The sequence below is a fragment of the Anomalospiza imberbis genome, chromosome 1 (assembly GCF_031753505.1).
Source record: "Anomalospiza imberbis isolate Cuckoo-Finch-1a 21T00152 chromosome 1, ASM3175350v1, whole genome shotgun sequence".
Taxonomy (NCBI): domain Eukaryota; kingdom Metazoa; phylum Chordata; class Aves; order Passeriformes; family Viduidae; genus Anomalospiza; species Anomalospiza imberbis.
Window position 1 is genome coordinate 86,322,225 of NC_089681.1, and position 23,619 is coordinate 86,345,843.

The 23,619-nt window shown below is 43.1% G+C and overlaps 1 protein-coding gene across 7 annotated transcripts in view; it reads left to right on the forward strand.

The window, feature by feature from the left end:
- RREB1 (ras responsive element binding protein 1) overlaps positions 1-23,619 on the forward strand; it is a 119,814-nt gene that overhangs the window by 31,612 nt on the left and 64,583 nt on the right. For 3 of the 7 annotated variants that reach the window (XM_068198934.1, XM_068198950.1, XM_068198945.1), the window contains exon 2: positions 13,345-13,716. The exons of 3 other annotated variants lie outside the window; for them this stretch is intronic. In XM_068198934.1, the coding sequence (XP_068055035.1) occupies positions 13,686-13,716 (31 nt within the window). In that variant the 5' untranslated portion in view covers positions 13,345-13,685. Of the gene's footprint in view, positions 1-3,788; positions 3,810-13,344; positions 13,717-23,619 lie in introns of those variants that run through there. One more of the 7 variants, XM_068198959.1, reaches the window with a different exon arrangement.

A 23,619-nucleotide genomic window follows, 5' to 3' on the forward strand; every position in this document is an offset into this window, starting at 1 on the left:
GAGTTGCTGATGTCAAAAAGCAGTGATGCAGGTGAGAAGTCTGGCACCTGAGGGCTGATGGTCCTGGTGAGTTGACAAGGAAGACCCAGTTCCCTCCAGTAAGGAAACTGCATCCAGTTTCAGTCTGTGATGAACTCAGCGTTTTGTATTCTGGCGTCTCTGTGTGCCCATGTTTGTACTGGAGTGTGATGGAGCGTGAAAGGAGTCAGAGGAGAGAAGGGGCTGCAGCTTGGTTTTGGACGCCAAAAGAAAAACAACGAACAACCTCGACCAAAAGGAGAGTTAACCGGAACATGCCACAAAACAGGTTAGGCAGGACACAGAAGCCAGAAATGAACCTTCTTCTGTGCTTTAAGGCATCTTCAGTACAACCTCCTCCCTCTACCCTTTCAGGATTTTCCCCCTCCTCCCCATTATGAAATAGTCCTTTGCCAGCTGAGTTTGGACGTGGGGCAGGCGGATGGTTGCAGCACTCGCTCGCCTGCTGCCGGCTGTTTCTTAAGAAAGAGAGGGTGCACTTGTCCTTGCCCGTCATCCTGTGAGTGCCTTCGTCCCCTCCACAGGCTCGCCCTGCAAACAGTCCCAAGCCAAAAGTAGCAGGGGAGGAAGAGGAGCAAGGAGACAGGGAATGCTGGTGGGTGGAGCTTGGAGGGCTGATCCTCCACATAGTTAATCATTACTTGCCACATAACCTGTTCCTGTTTTCTAGAGGTTTCACTGGCACCCACAGCAAGAAGCATATTAAGAATGTGTGAGACTTCTTTCTGAACAGGATAGTTTGCCTTGCAGCAGGAAGCCCAGCATCTAATACAAGACATCATTTCTTCTGTAACATGTTTATGCCTAATCATTCAGTAAACATACCATATATAGTCTGTTTTGTGCTTGCTCTAACACACTGCTGCAAGGCGAATTTGCTGGTGGTACCACGCAGATTCCTTAGCTTCTGGTAACTGCCTGACAAATAGGATGTTGCCATATGTAACATAAATATTCCACACAACTCGATTTTTTTTTACTCTCCTGCTCATGGCATGTTTTTCTGACTGTGGCAGTCATAAGTCTGGCACTTATAAACTGAGAGGACTACACAAAACAAGGTACCTTATCAAAGTATGGACCAAATCCCACATGCGCATTTTTTTGCAGAGTAAAGGTTCCACTCTTCCCGTAACCATCAGATGTTTGTGTTTACAAATCAGTGTTTTGGAGATGTGGCTTTTTTTTTCTTTTTTTCTCCTCTCTCATCTTTAAATGCCTGCTTCATCCTAGGTGATGGATCCCAAGTTAAAGCTTTGGTTTACTGAGATACCTCTCTTTTCATACTAACATCTTTTGCAGAATTTCTCCCCTTACTCTTTCTCTTGGCCTTCTTTCTGTTTACCGTGTGCTAGCAGGGTACTAAGCATGGCAGAGGACATGAAGAGCAGCACTGTGGCTGGATTCACAGCTGATCAGCTCTTACATACAGTTTGCCTTCAGGTTTTTTGTTTGTTTTTAATATTGTGAAATTACTTCAATAACATCTGGCTATTTCTGTGCTAGGCAGAAGTAGCTCAGGAAAATGAGATGAAGCCTTCCTACCTACACTAGGGTGGGGTTTTTCCTTTTTGTGCCTTCTACATCTTGTCCTGTTTGTTGATGTGTGAGAAGACAGCGCAGTGGTGTGGCCCCGAGATAACCTTGCACAGAGCATTCTGGCTGTCTGCTTGGTGATGCCTGTTAGTGCCTGAGTTCAGCAGTTAGTGACTAGCAATGCCTCCTGTACCACTGAGATGGTTGCTTAATCAGATGCAGGTCCATACAGGTGGATTTTCCTATAGTGGCTTGCTCCTTACTTAGGCAGTGCTTCCAGAAGGGAAGCCTTTGCAGGGGGGAATGTTTGGGTGTTACATAAATGGACAGGACATGCATTTCTGGGACTCGTCTCTCATTGGCCTGGTCAGAGTGAATTATGTCTGACTGCTTGGCAGTTAATTGGACCATCCTTCCCATTTCCTAAGCTGATAAGCCCCTCACTGTCTGCCTCAATCAGGCTTCTTTGTTTGAGAAGTTACTAATGCTGCAGAAGAACAGAATAACTACTTTCCTGTAACCAAGTGAGGGGCTCTGATAGATAAATTGATGAAGATTCACCCTATTTCTTCAGCAAAATCCTTTCACGAGGCTTACTTGTACACCAGTAGCAGTTGACAGGTACTGAAAAGTAGGTATAGCCAATGTATTTCATACGTACCTTGTCCCTTTTGGAAAGACTGGTATTTGTGATTAAGTGTTCCTGCGAGCACCTTTATTCTGGCAGATCCCAGTAACTGTGCTGAGTACCGTGGGGGTCTGTAGATATCTCTGCATCAGGACTGGGTCTCAGAAATTACTTTCTTTTACCACAAAGCCTTCAGACTGGGACTGTTTGTCTGAATGTGTCTGGATGGTGCCTAGCTTAGAGTGGGTGTTGCCAGAAGGTGAGTAATAAATGGTGATTAATCGTCTCTGAGCTATGGATGTTTGTATGAAAAAGCACTTGGCTAAAGGCTGTGCTTCAACAAGCTCATCAAAATTAGCCACACGGGAGACAGTAGTATAGCATCCCAAAGACCTGATTCTTCTGTCTCTTGTTTTGTTTTGACTTTTGTGGATTTATTTAATCTGATTGAGGGAGAAAATTGGGTCCCTTTGTCTTCAAATATCAGTAAATATCAGTTAAGTGATATCAGTGTTACAGATTGCAAATGGGCTGAGTGATACAGAATCAGGGTGCACTAAAAGTAAACACCCTTTTGTTAGACTGCTCAGTAATCTTTTTAATGCAGAGGTGTGGTTATGAACCTTACAGGTAGGCATCCTTGTGTTTGTGCCATTGAGTCTATGATACAAATGCATAGGAAAGATGTAAAGGTACCAATTCCTGTGTTAATTATATATTGAAGTTGAAAAGTAATTTTCTGTTACAGGAGACAATTTATCCTTTGCAGCCAAAACAGTAAATAATTTCAAAACCTAAAACCATCGTGATTTTTAAAATAGTTCCCATTCTGAGTTTACATCCTTGTTTGAGCAATGCATTGCATCTGTGTGATTTTACAATTATTTCTAAAATTTCCTGAAAAGAGGATTGATTCATCACAAAAATCTTCCTTGTCCCTCCATCCTTCAGCTGTTTCTGGCAGGTTTCAGGGCCTGAAGCACACAAGGCACGTATTTCAGTGTTTGTTCCTTGCACAAAAATTAGAAGGACTGTGACTTTTTGTTCTTAAAAACCTTTCCAAAACGGCATTTGTTTTGACATAGTCAGAGGTGCTTCCGATTTGGTGGTGTTGAGTCCTGGGATGTCTGTGGCATTGCAGCAGGGTGATAAGAGGACATAGTCACTGCTGAGCTGGGGTGGCTCTTACTGATGTTCTGCCATTACTGTTTGTTGTGCCTGAAAAATGTAGGAACCCAGGAGAGCTGAACACAGGACCTGGTCTGTAGGGCAGGATGTGCTGGAGGATCTGAAGGAAGCAACCACCAGTGGTGGCTGGTTCACATCTTTTCTACTCAAGGACTTACCTGCAGTCGTCAGACCCCAGGCAGGTAGCCAGAGACTTCTCCTGCTGCAACTTCTTTTATTAGCATTTTTATTGCCTGACAGCATTCAAGGTGACGGGTGGAGCATTTGCATTTTGGATTTTAAAGCTCCTGGAAGAAAGTTTGTGATGTGCGCCCCATCTGAATATTATCTAGATCATTACCAGACACTAATTCAAAGGCCTTGCCATCTACCATGGGATCAGCAAGCCTCTTGATGAGGAGGTGATGAGGAAATGAGGGTGAGGAGGAGTCTTTGTCCTAAAAAAAAAAAAGGGTTGAAAAGGAAAAACTGGAAAGCAGGCAGTTTGTCACTGAATTTCTTGGGAAGAAGGAATCTATGTATGCCGCAGTCACATACGCAGTCCCTGTGTGCATGGGGGCTCAGCAGCATGGGTAGGCCACGCTGCAGTCCTGTCCTGCCAGCTGGGAATACAGAGGAAGCAGGAGGCAGCCCGCCTTCCCTCAGACAGCCATCAGGGATGCAGAATTTTAGGAAGTGTTCAGCCTCAAAAATAAGGCGACTTGAAGGTGAATTAACTGCTGGGCCTGCAAATGAGCTGTATGTTCATGTGTGTACAGGACCTTAAGCATAGAAAGGTTTGGGGTGAGTCTGGAAAAGGGACCCTTTTTTTTTTGTTTGAGGAATGTAGTTATTCTGGCTTCTGAGGTACTTTTTTTGTGTAGACAGCATGGAAAACAATTGCAAAAACAAGTATTGCAAGACACTTAATAAGATGGGAAACTGGCGGTGTTAAGGCTGTGGCTCTTGGGCTTATGTGACTGTGAGAGAATTTCAGCTTTTTTCTGCTTTCTTTCTCCAACTATTTTCTGAGCTGTGAACAATCTCAACTGGAGTTTATCCTGTGGGCTTAAAGTCAGCAAGCCCAAAAATGCATTGAAAATCTCTTTTGACTTTTAGAATGAGGGTCCATGACAGCAGCTGAACTTGAGGAAAAAAGGTACCTTTAATGTTTGCTGCCATTTCCACCAGTTTAGTCTCAGACCTCATCTGCTGAGATGTCACACTGTCTGCTTTCACCATTTTTGAGCGGGGTGACTGGGGCTAACCAGACAAGTTTTCAGGGAGCTTAGTCAGCTTTCAAATTTCCAGGTGTAGTGAGAGAGTCATCAGGGAGAGGAATGGAGAGACAATGACAGTAAGTTGCTCTGCATGAAAGAAGCTGGGCTGCCAGGAGAATTTCCAATTGGAGATTACCAGCTTTATTACTGCCCCTGTTTTCTCTTGCATGTGGCTCTACAGAGCTTTAACCATTTGTGCTTAAACACTGCATGTCAGGTGTTTAGCTTCAGGCCACATTTGCTTTTGAAAGAAAAGTAAGTAGTAAAAAAAAATCTTCAGCCATTTCTGAGACTGAAGATGAGGGAAAAGTGACTTTAGGCTTTGAATTACTTTCATGTCCCCCTTTTTAATAGAAAATAGAAAAAAACCTATGGCAAACTTTGAATCTCTAATAAAGGGGAAAAATGTTGACCTGTTCTTCAAGTTCTCAAAGCTGTAATGCAGGGGCACTGAGATTTGAGAAAGACAGAGTGGGTGGGAGATTGGAATTGTAGCCATCAATTGAGTAAGTTTTTTGTTAACATTGCTGATAATGGCAATCGTGATTTCTCCACTGTGGTCTGGTCCTAATGTCTTTTGTAATTCAGAAGTAAAAAGAACTGTGCATGATCCAGTGGAAGCCAAGCATCCTCCTGTCTGTCTTGCTTGCAGAGTAGGTAATTTAAGCTCTGTGAAGACTGAACTTGGTAACCTAGTCCCACATCTTGAGTAAGCACTTTAATGATCTTGTGTATATATCTCTCTGTATTTGTCCACTCTTTCAGGTGCAAAACACACGTGAAAACAATGTGATTGTTTCTCTTGCACTGTGATGTACAGGTATAGGTATAGAATTCCTGGTTGAGGGATTTGTCAGTGTGAGATAAAAATGCTGTTTTTGTGAAAGTGCTTTACTCTGTAGGCACTTCTGCTCCATGTGGAGTAAGGGTAGCTTGAAAGTTGTTGGACAAGATTTGCACTCCTTGCCAAGCACCACTGGTCTCCTAAATAAAAACAAAGGCCCAGAAGATTGTAAATACTTGTGCATGTGATATAAACAAATTTCCTGATTCAGGGACCACTACTGAAGCTAATGGTTCTCCTCCATAGAATGAACCTATTAGTATCAGTTCAGTAGCAAGACTGAGGCCTTGATTTGTAATGAGCCCTCAAGTGTAATTTGCAGTAGCCTGTTGACTGTATCTTACTAGGCTGCCGTGGGTGCAAGAGCGAAACAGATTGAGGCTGGAGTAATACTTATCTTTGCTTCCAGTCAGAAGTATTCAGAGCAAAAAAAGAAATGTGCCACACCTCTAGGATCTCCAGTCAGCTTTCCTGCAAACCTTGGCCACAGAGAATGAAATATCCTTGGTACTCAATACACAGGGCAAAGGCTGCTGCTATATTTAAAAATGGAACTGGAAGTTTCTGCAAAGCTACATTTGCAGGTATCATAGCAAGGAAATTTTTGGAAACCAGACCTGAAAGAATTTGCAATGGAGAGTTTCTCAGGATACTCCCTGTCATTTCTCATTTGTTTTGCTGAAGTGTTAAAAGAACCCCTGGTTTCTGTAGTTACAGCTAGCAATACATTACTTTATGGTTTTGTTTTGATTATATACCAGGTATATGTATAATTTTTTTTTTTTTGCTTGATTATGGAAGGGGGGACTGTGGAAAGAGAATTTTAAGTTCTTTAACAAGACACTTGATTGAAGTTATTTTTTCATGTTCATTGCATCCCAGAGCAATATTGAATAGCTCTATCCTCTTCTGTTTTAAAGAACTCCTGGAAATGAAAGAAAATCCCTATTTTGCTTGTTTTCCAAGAGAGAAAAAACTGAATTTAAAAATGGTTTAAACAGTTTAGTGATTCTTATTCAATTTCTTGCAGACTTTTCCCTTGCCCCTGAGTCTGACCTCTCTGCCCCTCTCCAGCAGCCCACAGAATTACCATGCAGCTAATTTTAGAGGTGGGCTTACACATTTGTTTAAAAAATGCTGCAGTCTCCATCTCTGGTAATCCACCAGGTGGAAGCAGATGTGTAGAATATCTGTGCATGTATTTGTAAATCTGGGTTTGAGCAGATTTGGTGTTTCTAAGAGGGCAGTGTGTGTGCAAAGACAAGGGAATCCTTGGCAGTGTAATACCATCAGTAAAGCAAAATTTTGCAGTTAACCACTAGCAGGGTTCGGTGTTGGTATTTGTTCATGCCATAGGCTGGGTGACATTGTATTAGCCAGTTCTTTTGGTGCATGGTTAGACATCACTTGCCTTGCTGTTCTGAATTACAGTAGGGAGTAGGGTATCAGGGAGGGGATGGGGAGAATAAGATAGAAAGTGATTTCCTAGACATGGGTGCTCTTCTTGTGCTAAAAGCTTTTGGTCTCTTAGCCTCAGGTGTGCTTTTCTGACCTACAGACTTGTTCATCACTTGATCATACTGATGTCTGCCTTGTGTCCATCTCCCCGTTAACCACCTGGCATCCCAGTACCTCTCTGCTCTTGCAAAAAATAGCGCCTTAGAACTTTGGGCAATATCCCTGTCGTGTTTGGCCTTCACAGTGATTTTACTCTGAGTGCATCTTGGCTGGGACATACACTTAAAAGTGCTAAGATTTTTATTTTGTTTGGTTGAGGGGTGGTTTGGAGGGCAGGGTGAGTCCACATGGTGTCAAACAGGAAGCTTGAAGTAGCTCAAAGTGGCTTCCTTTAAAGCATCCCTCCAGTCTGTGAATCTTCTAAAGGCAGCCATGTGGAAAGAGGCTGTGCTATCCAAATTTACAGTGTCTGCTGAGTTTTGTGTGACAGAAACGCTGCAGTTGTGTACTGCTGCAGGTTTTTGTTGTCCTTCTACAGGTTCTGTTGATGGGTTCTCCATTGACCTGTTGCACTAAACTTGATGTCACTGCCTGACAAAACTGGACTCTTAATAATTTAAAGTTTACTTACAGAGCAAAGCCTGGACAGTACAAAGTGTTGAATGTATATTGGCTGAAATAATGTCCTTACTGACTTGTACTCTTTTGAGCTTAATTCTGGGCATGTTATAGAAACAATCAGATTTCCTAAAAGTGAAGATATTTGCTTTTTAAGTCTAGATTTGCAAAACTGAGTCCTGTACTTTGTGCATGTTGGGACAAAAATAAAATGGAGGAGAATCTGAAAGAAACTTTTAGAATCGCTTGAGGCCCAGTGGGAGCTGAGGGTCAGGATCACTCTGAGAATTAATCAGTTCACTAGAGAATATGATATTACAAGGAAATTATGGTATTGCAATAATTTTTTTTATTAGTAGCAGAAACTTTAAAAATAAAAAGAGAGTGAGAGAAAGCCTGGGAGCAGAAGTGGCCTGAAGGGGAAATGACCAAGACCAGCTGAGAAATGCAGAGAATGGTGATTCCGGAGTGCTGCTTCACTGCATCTGTGAGAAACTCCTGTCTGTCTTATGAAAAGGGGGTGAGAGAAATCACAGTTCTGTACATTCTCACTTCTTAATGCGGTTTTGAATAACGTGAAACAGTTCTGGGCCTTGCACTGTTCTTGCAGACTGAGAATTTTAAACAGGGAATGCCAGGCCTGCAGAAAAGTGACTGTAATCACAAATCTGAAAGCAGCATGTGACCTTTCTTGTCATTTTCAACAAGCCAGAACTTTTCAGAAATCTGCCCAGGCAAATTTTTGGTCCTACTGTGCCCCAGTGCAATAATTATAATGCAGAAACAGCTGATGGGTCACGTCTCCAGGCCTGCACAGTGTTATGACTTGCTACCTACATTCCATGTTTAGCTTTGAGAGATCAGATGGTGCCAGCAATGTGAGCTAGCAGTGCCTGAGGACATGCTCAGGGCAACACGTCCTGTCTCTCTGCAGCTTTGGTTTCTTTTCTCTACTTCTGTCCCATCCTATCCCCTTAAGGTGATGCATTTTACGATAAATACCGATCTCTCTAGAAGGTGAGCTGCCCCTGTGGAAACATGTGTGCCATTCCCACTGTGCTGTATGTTAAATCCAAGGGCCCAAGGTTTGTAAATACTGTCTCTAAAGTACCTGGGGACTCCAGGTGAGCTGCTTGCCCTACTTGCTGGTGGCTGTGGAGCTGTGGTTGGTACATGTGGCACACGGTGGCAGGCTGTTTCAGCATTGTTACTGATGTGATTTAATGAAGCATGAGTGGTATTGGAGGGGGTAAATTTTGTCTTTGTGCATGGGGAAAGGGTTATTGACAAAAGTTTACAAACAAACAATTGAGTTGAAAATTAAGCTTAGTTCAGCCATGTGCAGGGAAGGGAGGTGGATATTTTCAAGTTGTGTTTGTTTTGTGCTTAGCACTGTGCAAAAGTTACACCCAGTCCTTGATGTAGGAAAAATTGGATAGGTAAGCAGAAAAGCACTAGCTCATTGCCTAAGACTGCTCTTGTTCTCTCACTCTCCTCATCCAGGGATGCCATGGGAGAGGTGCAGTAGAGATATTTTAATTGTGGTAGTTTATTTTATTGTGAACTTATTTTCACTGGGTTTAATCGGAAAACTGAACTTCGGGTTTATTTTTTAAATGTTTTTATGGCAGAGATGCTGCAAGTGAGCTCTGAGTTGGAGACAAGGGAGCGAGGGGGGTGCGGGAGGAGGGATCCTGGAGATGGAGCCGCTTGTGGGTTCGTTCCACTACATCTTTTCATCTTTCCCCGGTACTGCAGCACCACAGGAGTAGAGTTACCGACAACATTCTTGCTCAGGTCTCTCATCCCTCACTCAAATAGAGGATGTAATTTGACTATGTCTCAGCTCCCATGTGTGAAGGCTGTTGATGAAACTGTATGTATGTGCATTTTTATGTACAAACAAAAACCAAGCCCAAACAAAGGCAAATCTCAATTCAGATCTGTTCCATGATCCTGGATCACCATGTGGTTGTTCAAACTCTAGAACTGGCATGAGGCCGGAGGGAGAACACGTGGCCAGAACTGTGGGGTAAAGTGAGGACTGGCAGTCTGTCCTTCTGAATGACAGCTGTGGCTTACATCAGGTTAAATCAGTCTGTATGCTGCAGGCTGAGGCAAAGCAGAATAGACTAAAAGCAGGTTTTCGCTTCTAGCCTTGAGTTTCCTGCAATCCTACATCAGCTTGTGGGGGTACATGTATTTCTGCATCCCAGCTGCCATGGAAAATGAGAGGCATCTTCTTACAGGACAGTTCTCACAGTCAGTATTTACTGAAATTTTCCTAATTTGAATGGTTGTGTCCACAGCTGTCATGGATAGATTGTGAATCTCGATTTTACCTCCTGCTTCTCCATTCCTATCAGCTGTTTCTGGCTGCACACAGGTTAACAGTGAGGCCTGCTGGGCTGCTTAATGGGTGGCCTGGCGCTGCCTTTGGGCTGATGCAAATCATTTCTATTGGCCAAAGTTATCTCCTCCTGACCTTGTAGCCAGAATTCAGCCTCCCGTTGACACGGTAATTGTGAAAAGGAGGGCTTCTGAAAGAATTCCTAAAGGTTGGAATATCCTTTTTGGTTTTGTGAAAACCGTGGGTTTTTTTCATCACCACTCTGAATGGGAAAGTGCCTTAATGTTAAGTTTGCAAATTCAGAGAAGGTTGTGTTTAAAGTTTTTTTTTTTTCTTTTTTTTTTCTAAAATCCACAGTGGAGACTATAAGTTCAGTATGGCAGGAGGCTGCTGTACTCAGTCCACTTTTGCTACTCTACTTTTTTGGTTGCTTGCTCACTGCACACTGATAGCTTGCTGTACTTGGATGCATGGCAGCCTTTTTTACCTTGGTTGCAGATGCTTCAGTTTACGAGACTAAATGTGTTTCCATGCTCTTGGGATGAACAGGGACTTCTGTTACCTGCATAATGGAATGAGGCAGAGGGATTAGTGGGGAAAATGGGGAGAGAGGGAGGAGTTGAATGGGGTTTCTTTTCTTTTCTGGAGTCATGAGGCTCCTCCCGTAACAAAGACAGAGCATAGTACATGGAACCTGAAGACCTTTAAAGTACATGCTGAAATGGATGCTGGGAAGATAAAGTACAGTGCTTGGGCACAACTCCAAGGCTCCCAAGGCAAGTAATATTTAAACAAGCTGAACAGCCCCTTTCGGCAAGCAGCAGGAAATCCAGCACTAAGCTTTGTGTTGTTGCATGGTCAGCAGAAGATAAAAGCTCAGGCTATGCAGCTGGGGTTCCCTCCTATTACTGGATGGCAAACTGTTAAAAAAAGATAAAAGAACAGAAAAGGACAGGGGGTCGCCTTATTGAAAAGCATTCCTTCATATTTTAAGCCATCGAAGTACTTTGAAATACATTGAGCCTGAGGTAAGTCAGGAACAACCCCATTGGGGTATGTTGGAGCTTTTACATCAATTGGCAGGCAAAAGATGAATTTGTCCCTCTGCTTCATCAGAGATAAAGATTTAACATGGGTAGGACTGTGATATGCATAGGTGCCTCACCACAAACCCCACAGCAGGCAGGAGCTTCCCTGAACATTTTTTTTTAGGAGTAAGGCATGTAATGGTGTGTCTGCTGCTGACTTGGGGTCTCATTCTGAAATTCAATCAGCATTCAGCCATATACAACCTTTTCAGGCCCCACTTTCTGCAGCTCATCCTTGGTTAGGATCTGTTTTAACAATGAGGAAGAGAATTTAATTGAATGAGATTGCTAGTTCAAGTCTTCTAATCAGTATTTAGTGTATTCCTCCCCTCTGTCCCTCCTCCTTTTTTCCTGCATCACAGCACTAGTGTCTTGGGAAAGAAAATGGTTCAGAGCATTTGTTACCAATTTAGCAGCAAGTATGTGCTCAAATTTGGGATTTCTGAGATCTGTGTGTGCCATATGTAGGCAAAATGTAGTACTTGCAAGTTCCAGTAGAAGGGAATAAACACAAATTTGCTGTCCAGCAGATAGTGTTTCTTTAATCTAATGAGACTTATATTTGTGCAGCCTTTTTGTTTTGGTAAGACGGTTAACCGTCCTCCCTGGGGTGCCTAATTGCTTATCATGAACTAATCAGTCCCCTGGGTATATGAAGGGATGAAACACTGCCAAGATAGAGCCTGTGACTTCCCCCAGAGGTGTGATAACCCTTCCAATTACCCCAGCCTTCAGGGAGCTTGCTTACTGCTCTTTTAAAGACCTTGTTACATCAGAAATTGTCCATGTTTGGAGATTTTAGGAAGTTTAAAGGGGTGTATTTGTTGAGAATCTTTTGAACCTGTAACCTCTCATATTTTTTATGTCAAATTTTTATTGAATATTGTTTCAAGTTTGGTGTGAAAACGCTGAACATGTTTCTGTTTTTGAAAGTGCCTACCTTCATAGCCCCCGTGGCATGCCAGACCCTAACAGATAAGGAAAGGGCCAGTTTCTGTCTTCAGCTGTTACTAGATAGGGATGGCAAAATCTTCTAGCTTCAGAAACCTCATTTGAATTCACATGAAGAAATGAGTGAAACAAATCTGGTGGTGACTCTCTTCTAATTTTTGGCAGAATGATAGTGACACGTTACCGTGTGTGAAATGAGTGGGTAGATTAAGAAAGGTTTCCACCTCAGAGTAAAAAGTAATTCATTTAACTAGTGGTTTTGCTTGCATTCTCCTTTCAGTTTCCTGTTTTTAACTCATTCATAATACATGTTGAATGCTATACAGGTTGAGATGGCTACTGATTGCCTGAATTCTTCTCTTTTATCTTTTTATATTGAATGGTTGAGTTCCATGAGGCATATAAAACTTAATATAAAACAATAGTGTTTGAACTGGAAGTGGAAAAGAGCTCCTGCTATTTAGCATCTGACTGAAAATATGAGTTCTCGTGTTGAGGTTTCTTTGTCCTTTACTTTTGCTCTAAATGAACACGATTTTTGTGTGAAATTTGGAGGATAGAGTCTGTCAGTTGGGTAGAAATAACAGTTTGTTCCTTGAAAGAGTTTTAACCTAATCAGTCAATAATAACAGGGGTTTTTTTTATTTTGTCGTTCTTTTAAAATACTTAAGGTTTTCTTCACTTCTGGTTGTAGAGTATATTTTAAGTGACCTTAGCAAGATCGATGTAAATAAAAAATTGTTATAGTGTGTACTGGCTTAAAACTTTAAAGCAAAGTGATTTCATGCTTAGAATTAAAAGAAGGTGGCTGTGTGGGTGTGTATGTTTATATGCCTGAGAAAATGTAAATGTGGAAGCATCACTCCTCAAAAGAAGTGTGACTTTCAGTATCATAGGTCTGATTATGATATTTCAATGTTGCTTTGCTATGTGTGCATATTTGAAAGTGATTAGTCAAGTTTCCACTGGCAAACTCTTGCTGTCCTCCTGCAGAAATTGGGGTGGATGCACAGGCCACTTGATCACTTTTTGTTGCTGTTTGTTCATTTTTTTGTTTGCAACTACTACTTTACCCAGAATTGGATTGAACCAATACATAGTTCGTACGAGTTTGTTTCAAGCTAATGTTTTTGTTAAATATTTATCAATGGAGTCGGCAGAAGGAAATGAATTTCCCTTTTCATATGTGAATTGTTTCAAGAATTGTCTGTATCATCTGTTTCATGGAAATGTGTGAAGCACTAGCAGTAGTATTGGTTTTTTGGAAGGAGAGGGTGGTTTTGGACTAGCAGCAGACGTTTTTGGTTGGAGGAATAGCAACTTGAAACTTCACTTACTGAAGAAACCTGTTCACAATTTTGTCTGTTCTTTTTTTTTTTCCCCAGCGTTCCTGAAATAAACTTCCTGCAATTCTTTGCAGTGTGCAGGTGTCCAGACTCCCCTTTACTCATGGTCGCCTGTGAAATGCGTCAGGCAACTGAAGGCTGTACCTAAAATTCTGCTGGCAGTGCAGCACACTGCGGTGGCCTTGATATAGTTACGGTGGACACCTTGTGCAGCCACAGCTGTAGCATCCCCTCGTAGGCCGAACAACTGAGTATTGCGGTCCAGGAGTCTACACGTGTGGAGGACTGCCTGGAATAGAAAAAGGAAAGCTGCAGAGATTGTAAAAGCTGCTGCTTGATCCGTGTGGCTGTTGTGCCGAGGAACATCAAAACTTTGCTGGATGGATCCGACAGCTCGTTGCAAAGTAGAGGGTCAGTCCTGCTGGTTATTTGCAGTTATTAACCTTAGTGGATTTTAATTTTCTTTTTGTTTCCTTTGTTTTTATGTTTTTCTCTGTATGCCTAAGAGGATTGTGGCCTTGCAACCAGAATGCTCATGTTCAGGAAACTTAAGGCTGTTCCTACTGAAGGGCTTTGAAGATCAGCAGGCATTTCCTCCAGGGTTTACAGCATTGTTGGAGGAAACATTCCTTGCAGAAGTCTTCAGGCCTATCCGCCCGACTTTGGTCATTTCTTACCTCACCAGCACGTGGATTATGCTGTTTGCAGACTGTCTAAGCTGTGCGATGACCTTCATGGATTCCTCATGAGCTTTTACAAGGCCAGGCCCGTGTACTTTGTAAAATCCTTTAGAAATGCCTGCTAGGCTTTTAAAGTCCCAGAGCATAGACTATACTACAAGGAACTTGGAAGGTCAGCAGCTGGATATGGTTGTGGATGAAGGGGGATTTGTGTATGTGTGTATGCAGTTCTTGTTTCAAAAATACATATTTTTTCAGATCAGATAGAGATAAATTGTTCCTGAGAAGGCTTCTTGTACTCTCTGATAAAGCTGAGGGACTTCTGAATTCCATAAGAAATTGATGAGCAAGATCCCTATGCCCTTTCTTTGCATGTGTGTTGCACACACAAATGCACAAAAATGAACGTATGCTGTTTCATTATTCAGTGTGCTGGAAGCACCTCCCACAGGTTACTTGCACTGCGTCTACTTCAAAATAGAAAGAAAATCCATGCTGAAGAGTACCACTGACAAGTAGCTCTGCTGTTTAAAATTTTCCAAGTGGCTTTCCTGTGCGAATCAACTTGGAGAGTCTTACCAGCACTATCTATTGCTGTAATTAATTTGCCTAACTAAACCAAGAAAGAAACCTTGTATTTCAGAATTTAGAGCTCTGCAAACAAGCCCAAAGACTACTGGCCAGCTGGTGTAAGCCAGTGGGTGTGCTCACAAAACTTGTAGCACCTTGTTCATAGGTGGTGGGAGAGAACTATTTTTCTGAAGGCTGGATTTCTTCTTCCCCTGGACGTAGCAATGAACCTCAGTCTGAGTGATCTTTGGTACTCTGGCATCTGTGGCAAATATATATCTAAAATGACCCCAGGTAAAATTAAAACAGCTAGTTTGTATCTTTTAATTCTGGTTCTCAGTACCAGGAAAATGTCAGCTGATGGTTGTCTGTGCTTAATATCACATGGAGATTATGTAGTTGGTTTATACCTGTTCCTGGTCCTTAGCACACTGTTAGTTGACGTGAGATCTGCTTGTTCCTCTTGTGGGGGGCAGACGTTGGCTTTGGCTTGTGGGCCTGTAGAATCTGCTTGGCATGGAGATACAATCTCCGAAGGAGTGCTATCAGTTATCTTGCTCATGAAAAAGCTGTGTAGGCCCTTGGGATATTGCAGTTGGAGGCTGACATTACAAGTGCCTCCTAGGGTGGATGGGACAGGGAGGGCTGTACAGCATGATCTGAGCCTCTTTGCTGCAGCATCTCTCTCTCTCTCTCTCTCCCTTTCTCTCCTCCCTGTGGCCTATGCTTTCCCCTCTGAAAATCTCAAGCAAAAACTCCCTAATTTAAAAATGTATTTCAGGGGGAAGGGGTTAGGGATATGATTTGTATTTCTAAACTTTTAAAATTATCTTGGTTATAGATTGTTGTTGTTGTTTGGAGGATGTGATAGGGGGAATAGTTTCTGTGCTGACCAGAAACAGAATACAGGAAGATATGATGTTAACAAGGTGGGGGAGAAAAGAAGGTGTTTGTTTAGAAAAAGCCTAGTCACTAAAGCCTGTGGGGCAGAGGAACCCTGCTGATAACACAGATGAAACAGTCTGCCTCTCTCCTAACTTTAGAGGAGTGGAGCTTTGTAATAAATGGCTGCCATGTGGCAGCTGTCTCCCAGCTTCGTGAGCCTGGCAGTAGTTAATCTTGTCAGCAAGTCATGCTCCCTGGAAAAGAGCAGTGAGAAGAGCTTCAAACTCTTGAATCATTCTAGCTGCAAAATATTTGCATGTTGAGTCTGCTTAAAACAAGTTTGGTAATTTGATGTAGATTTCCATCTTTAAGTAAAATTAAAGTGCAGCTGTGTTGGCTTTTAAATACAATGTTAGAAATGTGCTGAGATATTGCAATTCTTTTCTCTCTTTAAAAAAGTCATTTTAGTTTTGTAAGGTATATTTACCAGAGTACAAAATGTACTGCATAGAGAAGGGATGCTATGTTGCTATCCCTGTATGTTAAAAAATTCTAGGTTGAGCCTTTGAGATCATGGTTATCCTTAAGAGCTTGAGGCTTTAAAATTAATCTGTTCACTTCAGTCTGCTTTTTCTATCTTGCTGAGCATATAATGTGTTTTTCCTTTTTCCAAAAATCAAAAAACTAGAATTTTGACTTAAAAATTTTGAGATTTTGTGCAGTAATGTAGCACCATCTGATTTTACAGGCTCATGATAAAATCTTGATGGTTGACAACACTATCACCAGGAAATGGGTCTAAATCACTGTAATTTCTACTTCTTTTCTCATTTTGCTGTGTTATCCTGTGAAGCACAGAATGTTTTGGCAAGCTACCTTGCCAAAACAGTACAGTGCTCCAAGCAGAGAGTGCGCTGGCATCTCCTGCAAAGACGGTGCAGTTGGGCTGCATAGGATGAGTTGGGAGCTCTGCAATAAGCAATCTGACACTCTCCCTCTTGGGCTTGCCTGTGTTTGCTAGCATATGGATGCAGTTAGAGTGGTGAAATACCATGTGGGACATAGCTACTCCAAGAGGAGTTTTTTCCTGGTCTCTAGCTTATTCCTATTTTCAGAATGATTTTTGTAAAGTTGCCTGTGCATTCAGTTGCTCTGTGAAACTCTCCAAATACTCATCTTGGAGGAAGAGAATTGCAACCAGAGCAGCGCACAAGAAGCAGGGCACTAGCACAGGAGATTTTCTGTTATCTTCCTCAGTGTGATTCATCCTGCCTCTGTAATCCCTGCTGAACCCATCCTGCACACACACGCAGCTCTGGCTACATGTGAAGAACAAGTGTGAGGGGGTGAACATGTTTGCTTGTTTCTCCTTCCAGAGATTTGCTTTAAACCTTCACCTCGAGTGCTGGCTCTGAAGCTGCCCTTGGCTAAGCTGCTGGCCATCAGGGTGAGGGACAGAGATGGGGACAGGGACAGGCCCTCCCTCCCTCCCTCCCTCCCCAACAGCTGCAGGCACCAATTGCCAGGGAGCAGCCCGGCCGGCCGCATGGTTTCGTGGCTTTCTTCCTCTTGTTACTAATGTGCCTACTTGTTTCCGTGATGCTGTGCAGAGGAACAGCCAGACGGCTTGTCTCCTCTCGGGGTGGGTGCCCAGGCATCTGCACAGCCAGTTGGTATGGCACAGGAGCCCCTGTTTTTTCACTGACACCAGGGGCTATTGATGGCAGGCTGGGGCTGTGCTGCTGCTGCTGCACAGATGCTTGCTCTTGGCCCACCTTAAAAGGACAAGATATCCCGTGGTTTAGACTGGCCATATATTGTCGGGGATGTCAGCATCTCCGTCACAGCTACCCAGCTGAGCCTGGCGTCCCGCTTCGCCCGCCCTGCGTGCCTGCAGCCTCTCCTCAGTCAGAGAGAGGGGTACTGTAACTCAGAGTATTTGAAGGGGAGGTCTCTTTTCTTCTCTGTTACTGAGAAATGTTTTCCATCTGGCTCTCCCTAGTGCAGTGCATCTAGCTCACCCATTGGGCTCTCGGACAAGTATCTCATTCCCTCAGCACAGTACTTGCTTAGGCACACAGGTGATGGGACATTAACCTATAGCTCTCCCCACGTCCCCTCCAGGGTTTTAAGTCAAGTGGATTTGTCAGGGCAGCATGAAAATGAAAAAATCCCCTAAGCAACAAACACACAAAGCTACATTTTGATTGTTTCCTCATTTTGCAAATCCTTCATCCCCTCTTGCTTGTCTGAGATGGCAGCAGCAGCAGGAGATGAGGTTTTGTCTCCCAGGGCTGTGCTTCCCCAGGATTGCTGGGGCTCCCCTCGGACAGGTGCATCTCCCTTTCCTCAGCCTGTTGGGCATGGACACAAGCACAGTGGAGTTGCCCACTGGTCCTTGCTTCAGCTTCCCCCTGCTCTTCTGCTCTCTTGCCTCACCCTGGGCTCCTTCGGGGCATGTGGGCAGTGGTTTTGGTAGGCAGTGTGATGCCACTTGCCTGACCTGTCCTGCCTTTGCAAGGCAGACTTGTCTTCATCTTGTCTTCAGGGCCCACTCCCTCCAGTCTCTGACTCTGCTGTGGAGTCCCACCCTCTCCCACACCATCTTCCAAGGCTGTCCCCTTGCCCAGTGGGATGTAAGCCAGCCCTGGCCCGAGTGAGAGATGCAGCAACCAGACTAGGGAAGACTGATAGTGTGGGGAGAGACCCCGGGCCGTGTCCCAAGGAGTGTTGCCCTGCTACAGCCAGTGCCAGCTCACGGGAGACGTGAAGGGACTTTCTCGTGTCGCCACTTCATCTAAGGCAAATAAACTGGAGTTAAAGCCAAGAAACACATTGACTTCCTGGAACTCTGCGAGCCGTCCGCACAGCTGTCCCCACTCCCCGAACACATGCAAAGCAGAGCTTATAAGGACAGACAGTATTGCTTTTGTGTCCTTCCTCAGCCAGTGGGGAGGGCGCAGGGGAGGGGATGTGCTGGATAAAGCCCAAGGCCTGTCTTGTTCCGTGTTCCCCCTACATTGCCGTGATTCCCAGTGACTGGGGGAAGCCAGACTCCCTTCCCACTGGCCTCCTCACAGCTGTGCAGGCAGGCAAGGATGAGGATGGAGGAGTGTTTGCAGTTGTCAACATGGGAAGGAATGGACAGATGTCTGCTTAAAGCCACTTGTTTTACTCTGTTTACCTGTTCACTTGTTTACCCTGTTGCCCTGACTTTATGTTGTTGCTTAAATGTGGTGTTTGTGGTCCCAGGTTTGTTAAGCTGTCTTCAAATCTCAGTGTGCTTTTTGCTTGAGCAAGCTCTTGAAGCTAGCTGCAGTTTTGTGACAAAGGCTTCCTGAGGGGTCAGGTACTCATCAACAAGCTAATACAAATACCAGAAATAAAGAGCAGCTCACAGATATGTCTTTGGTCAGGGGAAAGAATGCTAAGGTATTAGAAAAGTCTCAAAATTCATCAGCAGCTGCTGATCCTAAATGCATCTGTAGGTTATTGCAGTTCTTGCAGTGCTGTGTGTTCTGTGTGACCCTGCTGTCCGCAAAAAGAGTAGTGCTGGTCAGGTACTCAGTGCAGGCTCAGATCAAACTCTTGTGAGGTGCTTACTAAGTGTGCTGGGCTTTCCTGTCGGGAGCCAGGGGGCCGTCAGGTTTTGCTTTCGCTCTTGATGCAGGAGCAGCTTTTGCCCGAGTTCTCTTTTCTAGCCTAGCACGACCACAGGCTCCTGCTTGAGGGCTGTTCCCACAGCACACAGCACTTGCAAAAGGTGCAGACATAGTTTCCCTCTTCAAGTTAGCAAATGGAGCACAGGGCCAAGAGGATGGGCATGAATTCGTTTTGTATTAAGGCTGCCAGGTAGCTGTGTGCATTGCTGTAAACCAGTTGGACCATAAAGGTGATTTTTACCCAGGAAACCCCAGCTTTGCCGGTATAGTGTCTCATTGTTATATTAGTACAACTTCCTTGTTTCCAGTGTATTGCACCAATGTAATGCCAGAGTATCATGGTGATTAAGAGTTGTTCACTAAAGGCATTAGCCAAGTTCAAATTCTGCTATGCTTTATGGAGAGAAGCTTCTGGTCATCTGAGCCAAAGTCCTGAGGAGCATTACTAGTCCATAAGTCATGAAAAAGGGATTTTCAAAAGCTACATAAAAACTGAATGTGCACATATATCCCATCACGCTTGCAAGGAAATAAAACAGGAACAGTAAATATGTTTGAATATTTAAAATTTAGCCTGTTAGGTGTTAGAGCAACAGCATGCAGAATATTCTGGAAATAGTCTGGGATCATCTTGTTCTTGTTTAGCGCTTCTTCCCCTGTCCCACTCCCACCAGAAGATCGTCCAGAACTCAGTTTTAAGGCATATCCATGAGCATGTGGTTCACTTGTTTATTCCATGTCTTGGGTGTATCTGTCTGTGTACAAGTTAGACATATGGATGTTGTAGACTCACATGGTTATTTCAAGAGGCAAAGTATTATACCTGCACTAACACAGGTAAAATGATTGTTTCACTAATAGCTCAGAGTTATAGAAAGAGAAGAGTCTGTCTTCTTTGATGCTCAGGGAGTACCCTTCAATAGATGTTACTCCTTTTGGTTGTTTTTGTGTTTGGTTTTGGGTTTTTTTGTAGAGGAAAATGTTACTTACAGGTCCAAGTTCAAAAGCTTTGGGGTAGCATTCTTAGTTTTATTGTTAAGTGAAAGAGCGGCCACCAGCTACTCCCATGCCACTCTGTTTCTTTCTATCCTTGTCTTCCTTTCCCATGGGCTGCTCTGTACTGGTGCTCCAGCAGTGGTGGTGATGGTTAGGTGACGCTCCCAGTGTAATTTTCTACTGCTGGGGTGCGGAGTCAGCACCATCACTTCAGTAGCAAGGGCAGAGTTGGTATTAAAAAAGGTCAGTTGGGAAAACTTTGTTCATTTGGTTTTCCTTTGCCTTGAGGCAGTGCTTTGAATAGTATTAGCCCTTTTTTCTTCCCACACGATGCCTTTTCACCCTTTTTCCTTCCTGCCAGCTTTGACGGAAAGTTATGTTCAAAGGTAGTGCGGGTGATAGCGTGCATCTCTTTTAGGGTGGGAGTGACCATTTGTGCTTGGGAGCGTTTGTGCTCTGGGATTAAAATCCACTCCTCTGTGTAGAAGCTTAGTAAGAGACCACTGCATCAGAAGCAGCTTGGAGTGCAGTGTAACGATTCTTAGGTATTACAATCTCAAGGGTAAACAGTAAACTTTGTTTATTCAAATGTGATATCTCTCTTTGAAGCTCTGCTCTTGTCTAAATTTGTATACTTGTAGGTCTGGCCTTCATTTAAATGATCCTTGGGGTTTTTTCATGCCACTTAGAAAAAAACAGTGGGAAAGCCTTGACTAAGCTAATAGTGTTGCTAAGATGGAAATTATGAAGGCGGCTCAGGATTCCTCTTTGGACCTCATGGGAAAAAGTGGTTTGAAGTGCATGGTGGGGGGGGGTGTACATTCCTAAACCTGTCATTTCTTTTCCCTATTTCTTCTCCCCCCACTGTGTTCTTTACTAAATACTACAGTATGTTTAATGAAACCAATAAAACTATTTGGCCAAGAGTGTTAATCTTTCCCTGGCCCAATTAGTGCATGGCTTCTACTTTTAACATTAATGTAGATTTTTTTTTTTTTCGGAAGCCAGAACAATAAGCAGCTTTGTGCTGTGTGTACTAGGTTTTCCCCCTTCTTGCCTGTATTGTGCATTTCTTCCTATCTATTCCAAAGGGAGAGCTCATGTGCAAAGACAGTGGAGCAATCTGGAACAGACTTGTACCAGCTCCCAGGGGCTAGGACGTGCTGCTCTGTGCTTGTGTAGCTGCCTCTCAGTTGTAAGTCAAGTGATTGTGACTCTGAAGACTCATCATTTTTTCTCCTTTCTTCTTCCTTCTCCTGTGGCCTGTGTTCTCCTTTTTGCTCATCCATGATGCTCTTCACCAGAAGGCAAAACAGCTGTAGCTGTTTAGAGTGGTCTTAAAACAAACAAACAAAAAACCCCAAATAAATACACATAAGCAAAGTGGGGGGTGGGGGGGAGTAACTGTTGATGGGCTCAGCTTTAACATACAGTGGAGTCACACTCCCAAAGCAGGAAATAGGTCTAGCAAGTGTCTTCCTGTACAGACTGAATGGGAAGCAACAGGGTGGTGGGTTTTTTTTTTTGTAAGCTCTGCTTTGGCAATGTCTCTCCCATTAGCTGGTTATGTGGGGCATCAGGGGTGGACCTCTGTCAGAAGCAGGAGCTATTGGCCCCTCAGGGCTCTCTGTGGTATGGAAGTTGCCCCAGTTTCAAGTTCTCAGTAACCTCATCAAGTGGAAGGAACACATTCCTGCAGAAAAGACAGGTCTCTTGGTGTGGCCATGCAGAGAGGGCTGCATTGTCTTATTTGGTCCAATTCCCCCTACCATTTGTCAGTCTTAGTCACTTACTCTCTGCTTTTCCTCCTTTTCACACAGGATGAATGTGACACTGGGGGGTTTCTTCAAAGTAGAAGATGACTTGAATGCTTGTGACCACTTCCCTGTTTCCTAGAGGCTTTGGTCCGATGTTGAATGTAACCTGAGGCTGCACTGTTTCTCAGCTTATTTCCTGTTTATCCTTTTTCCTGGAGGTCTTTGTTTTCTTTTGGGGAGAGGGAGGAAGGAGGCTATGTCAGCACAACCTCCACACTGGGGCATTTGGTGTGAGCTAGGAGGGTTTACAGTCCTGAAGTCAGTATGGCATAGGGCATCTGTGCTGGTTGCTGCCTGTCTGATTCCCTGAGTTTCATAGGTGCTTTGGAAGAAAATCCCAACACTTTCCCATCCTCAGTGATGCATTTTTTTAAAGAGGGGAAAAAAAAAAAAAAAACCAAAAACAACCAACCAGCCCAAAGGAAAAAAAAAAAAAAAAAACCCAACAAAAAACAAGGCTGTAAGAGAAATCTCTCAGTGTGTTCCTGCCTAAAGGCGCTCTGCCACGGGTTTTCCCACAGGAAGGAGTGATTTGGCCCAGCATTCTTATTGTTTCTATATCCTACTGCAAATAGAAAGTTATGCTTCTGAAATTGGTGTGTGCTGCTAATGCAGTTGTCTTTGTTTTAGTGGTGCATTTTTGTTTCATGCAAGTGAGTGGAAAATACATAGGTAAATAAAAGCATGCGACAGCAGTTCAGTTGCGATCTCTAGAATGCTTTCAAAATTGGAAATTTTTAATGTGCAGAGAATGGTTTTAAGGACAAGATCTCTGACTACATATATTTGCTTGCCTTTGGAGAAAAATATTTGGATTCAGAAAAGAAAAATAACCGTTGGCTCATAGAAACTATGAAAGGCTGTAATAGTATAATACGTAGTTTTCCTCCTGAAAAAAAAAAAAACCAGAAAGCAAGTTGGCAGGTTTTTCTGAAACAGTAGGTAGGGTTTTTTTAATGTTGATATAGGCCTGCCTGTTCTGCAGGCTCTCTCTGTGCATTTCCCATTTTTGATGTTGCTAAAAGCAACACTAAGAATTCTGACTGTAGTTCTCTGGAAGCTACTAAGCTGTCTTAAAGTTATCTTGGCAAACATAGGAGTCTTCACAGTTACACAATAGATTTTTTTCCAGGATATATCGGTGGTGACATTAATGTGCTAGGTATTGACTGAAAGAGGAATGAATATGTGTATTTTGGAAGTAATTGTATATTTTGTTTGTTTAGGGTTTTTTTAAGGACTAAAGCACTTTTTTTAACAGAAATACTTCAAAATAGTTCAAATTTGTCCTTATTTTTGGTAATGCTAAGCAGCTAGAGCAAGAAGTTTTAGATTTAGGCCAGTCTTGAAAATAATTCTGTTGCTTAGTCTATTCAAAAGTAAGTCAGCTACCACATAAGTGATTAAAATAAGATGTGGGCAGGGGGAAATAAATAATTATGTTGCTCTTGAATGAGATGGATCTTTTTTAAAAACAAAACAACAATAAAGTTGCAGCAGTTACAACAGTTAAAATAAATGGCTCCCAAAATTACTGGAGGAAACACAGAAGGGATAGATGCTTGGCCTCACCTTGGAGCAAGAAATCCCTGTGTCGCAGGAACCACTAGTATTTTCTGAACAGAAAAGTACAAAAGTAATTAGGGAAAAGTTATTTTGAATTGTTCAGGTTAGTCTGTTTTTCTGTTTTTGAAGGTGCAGATG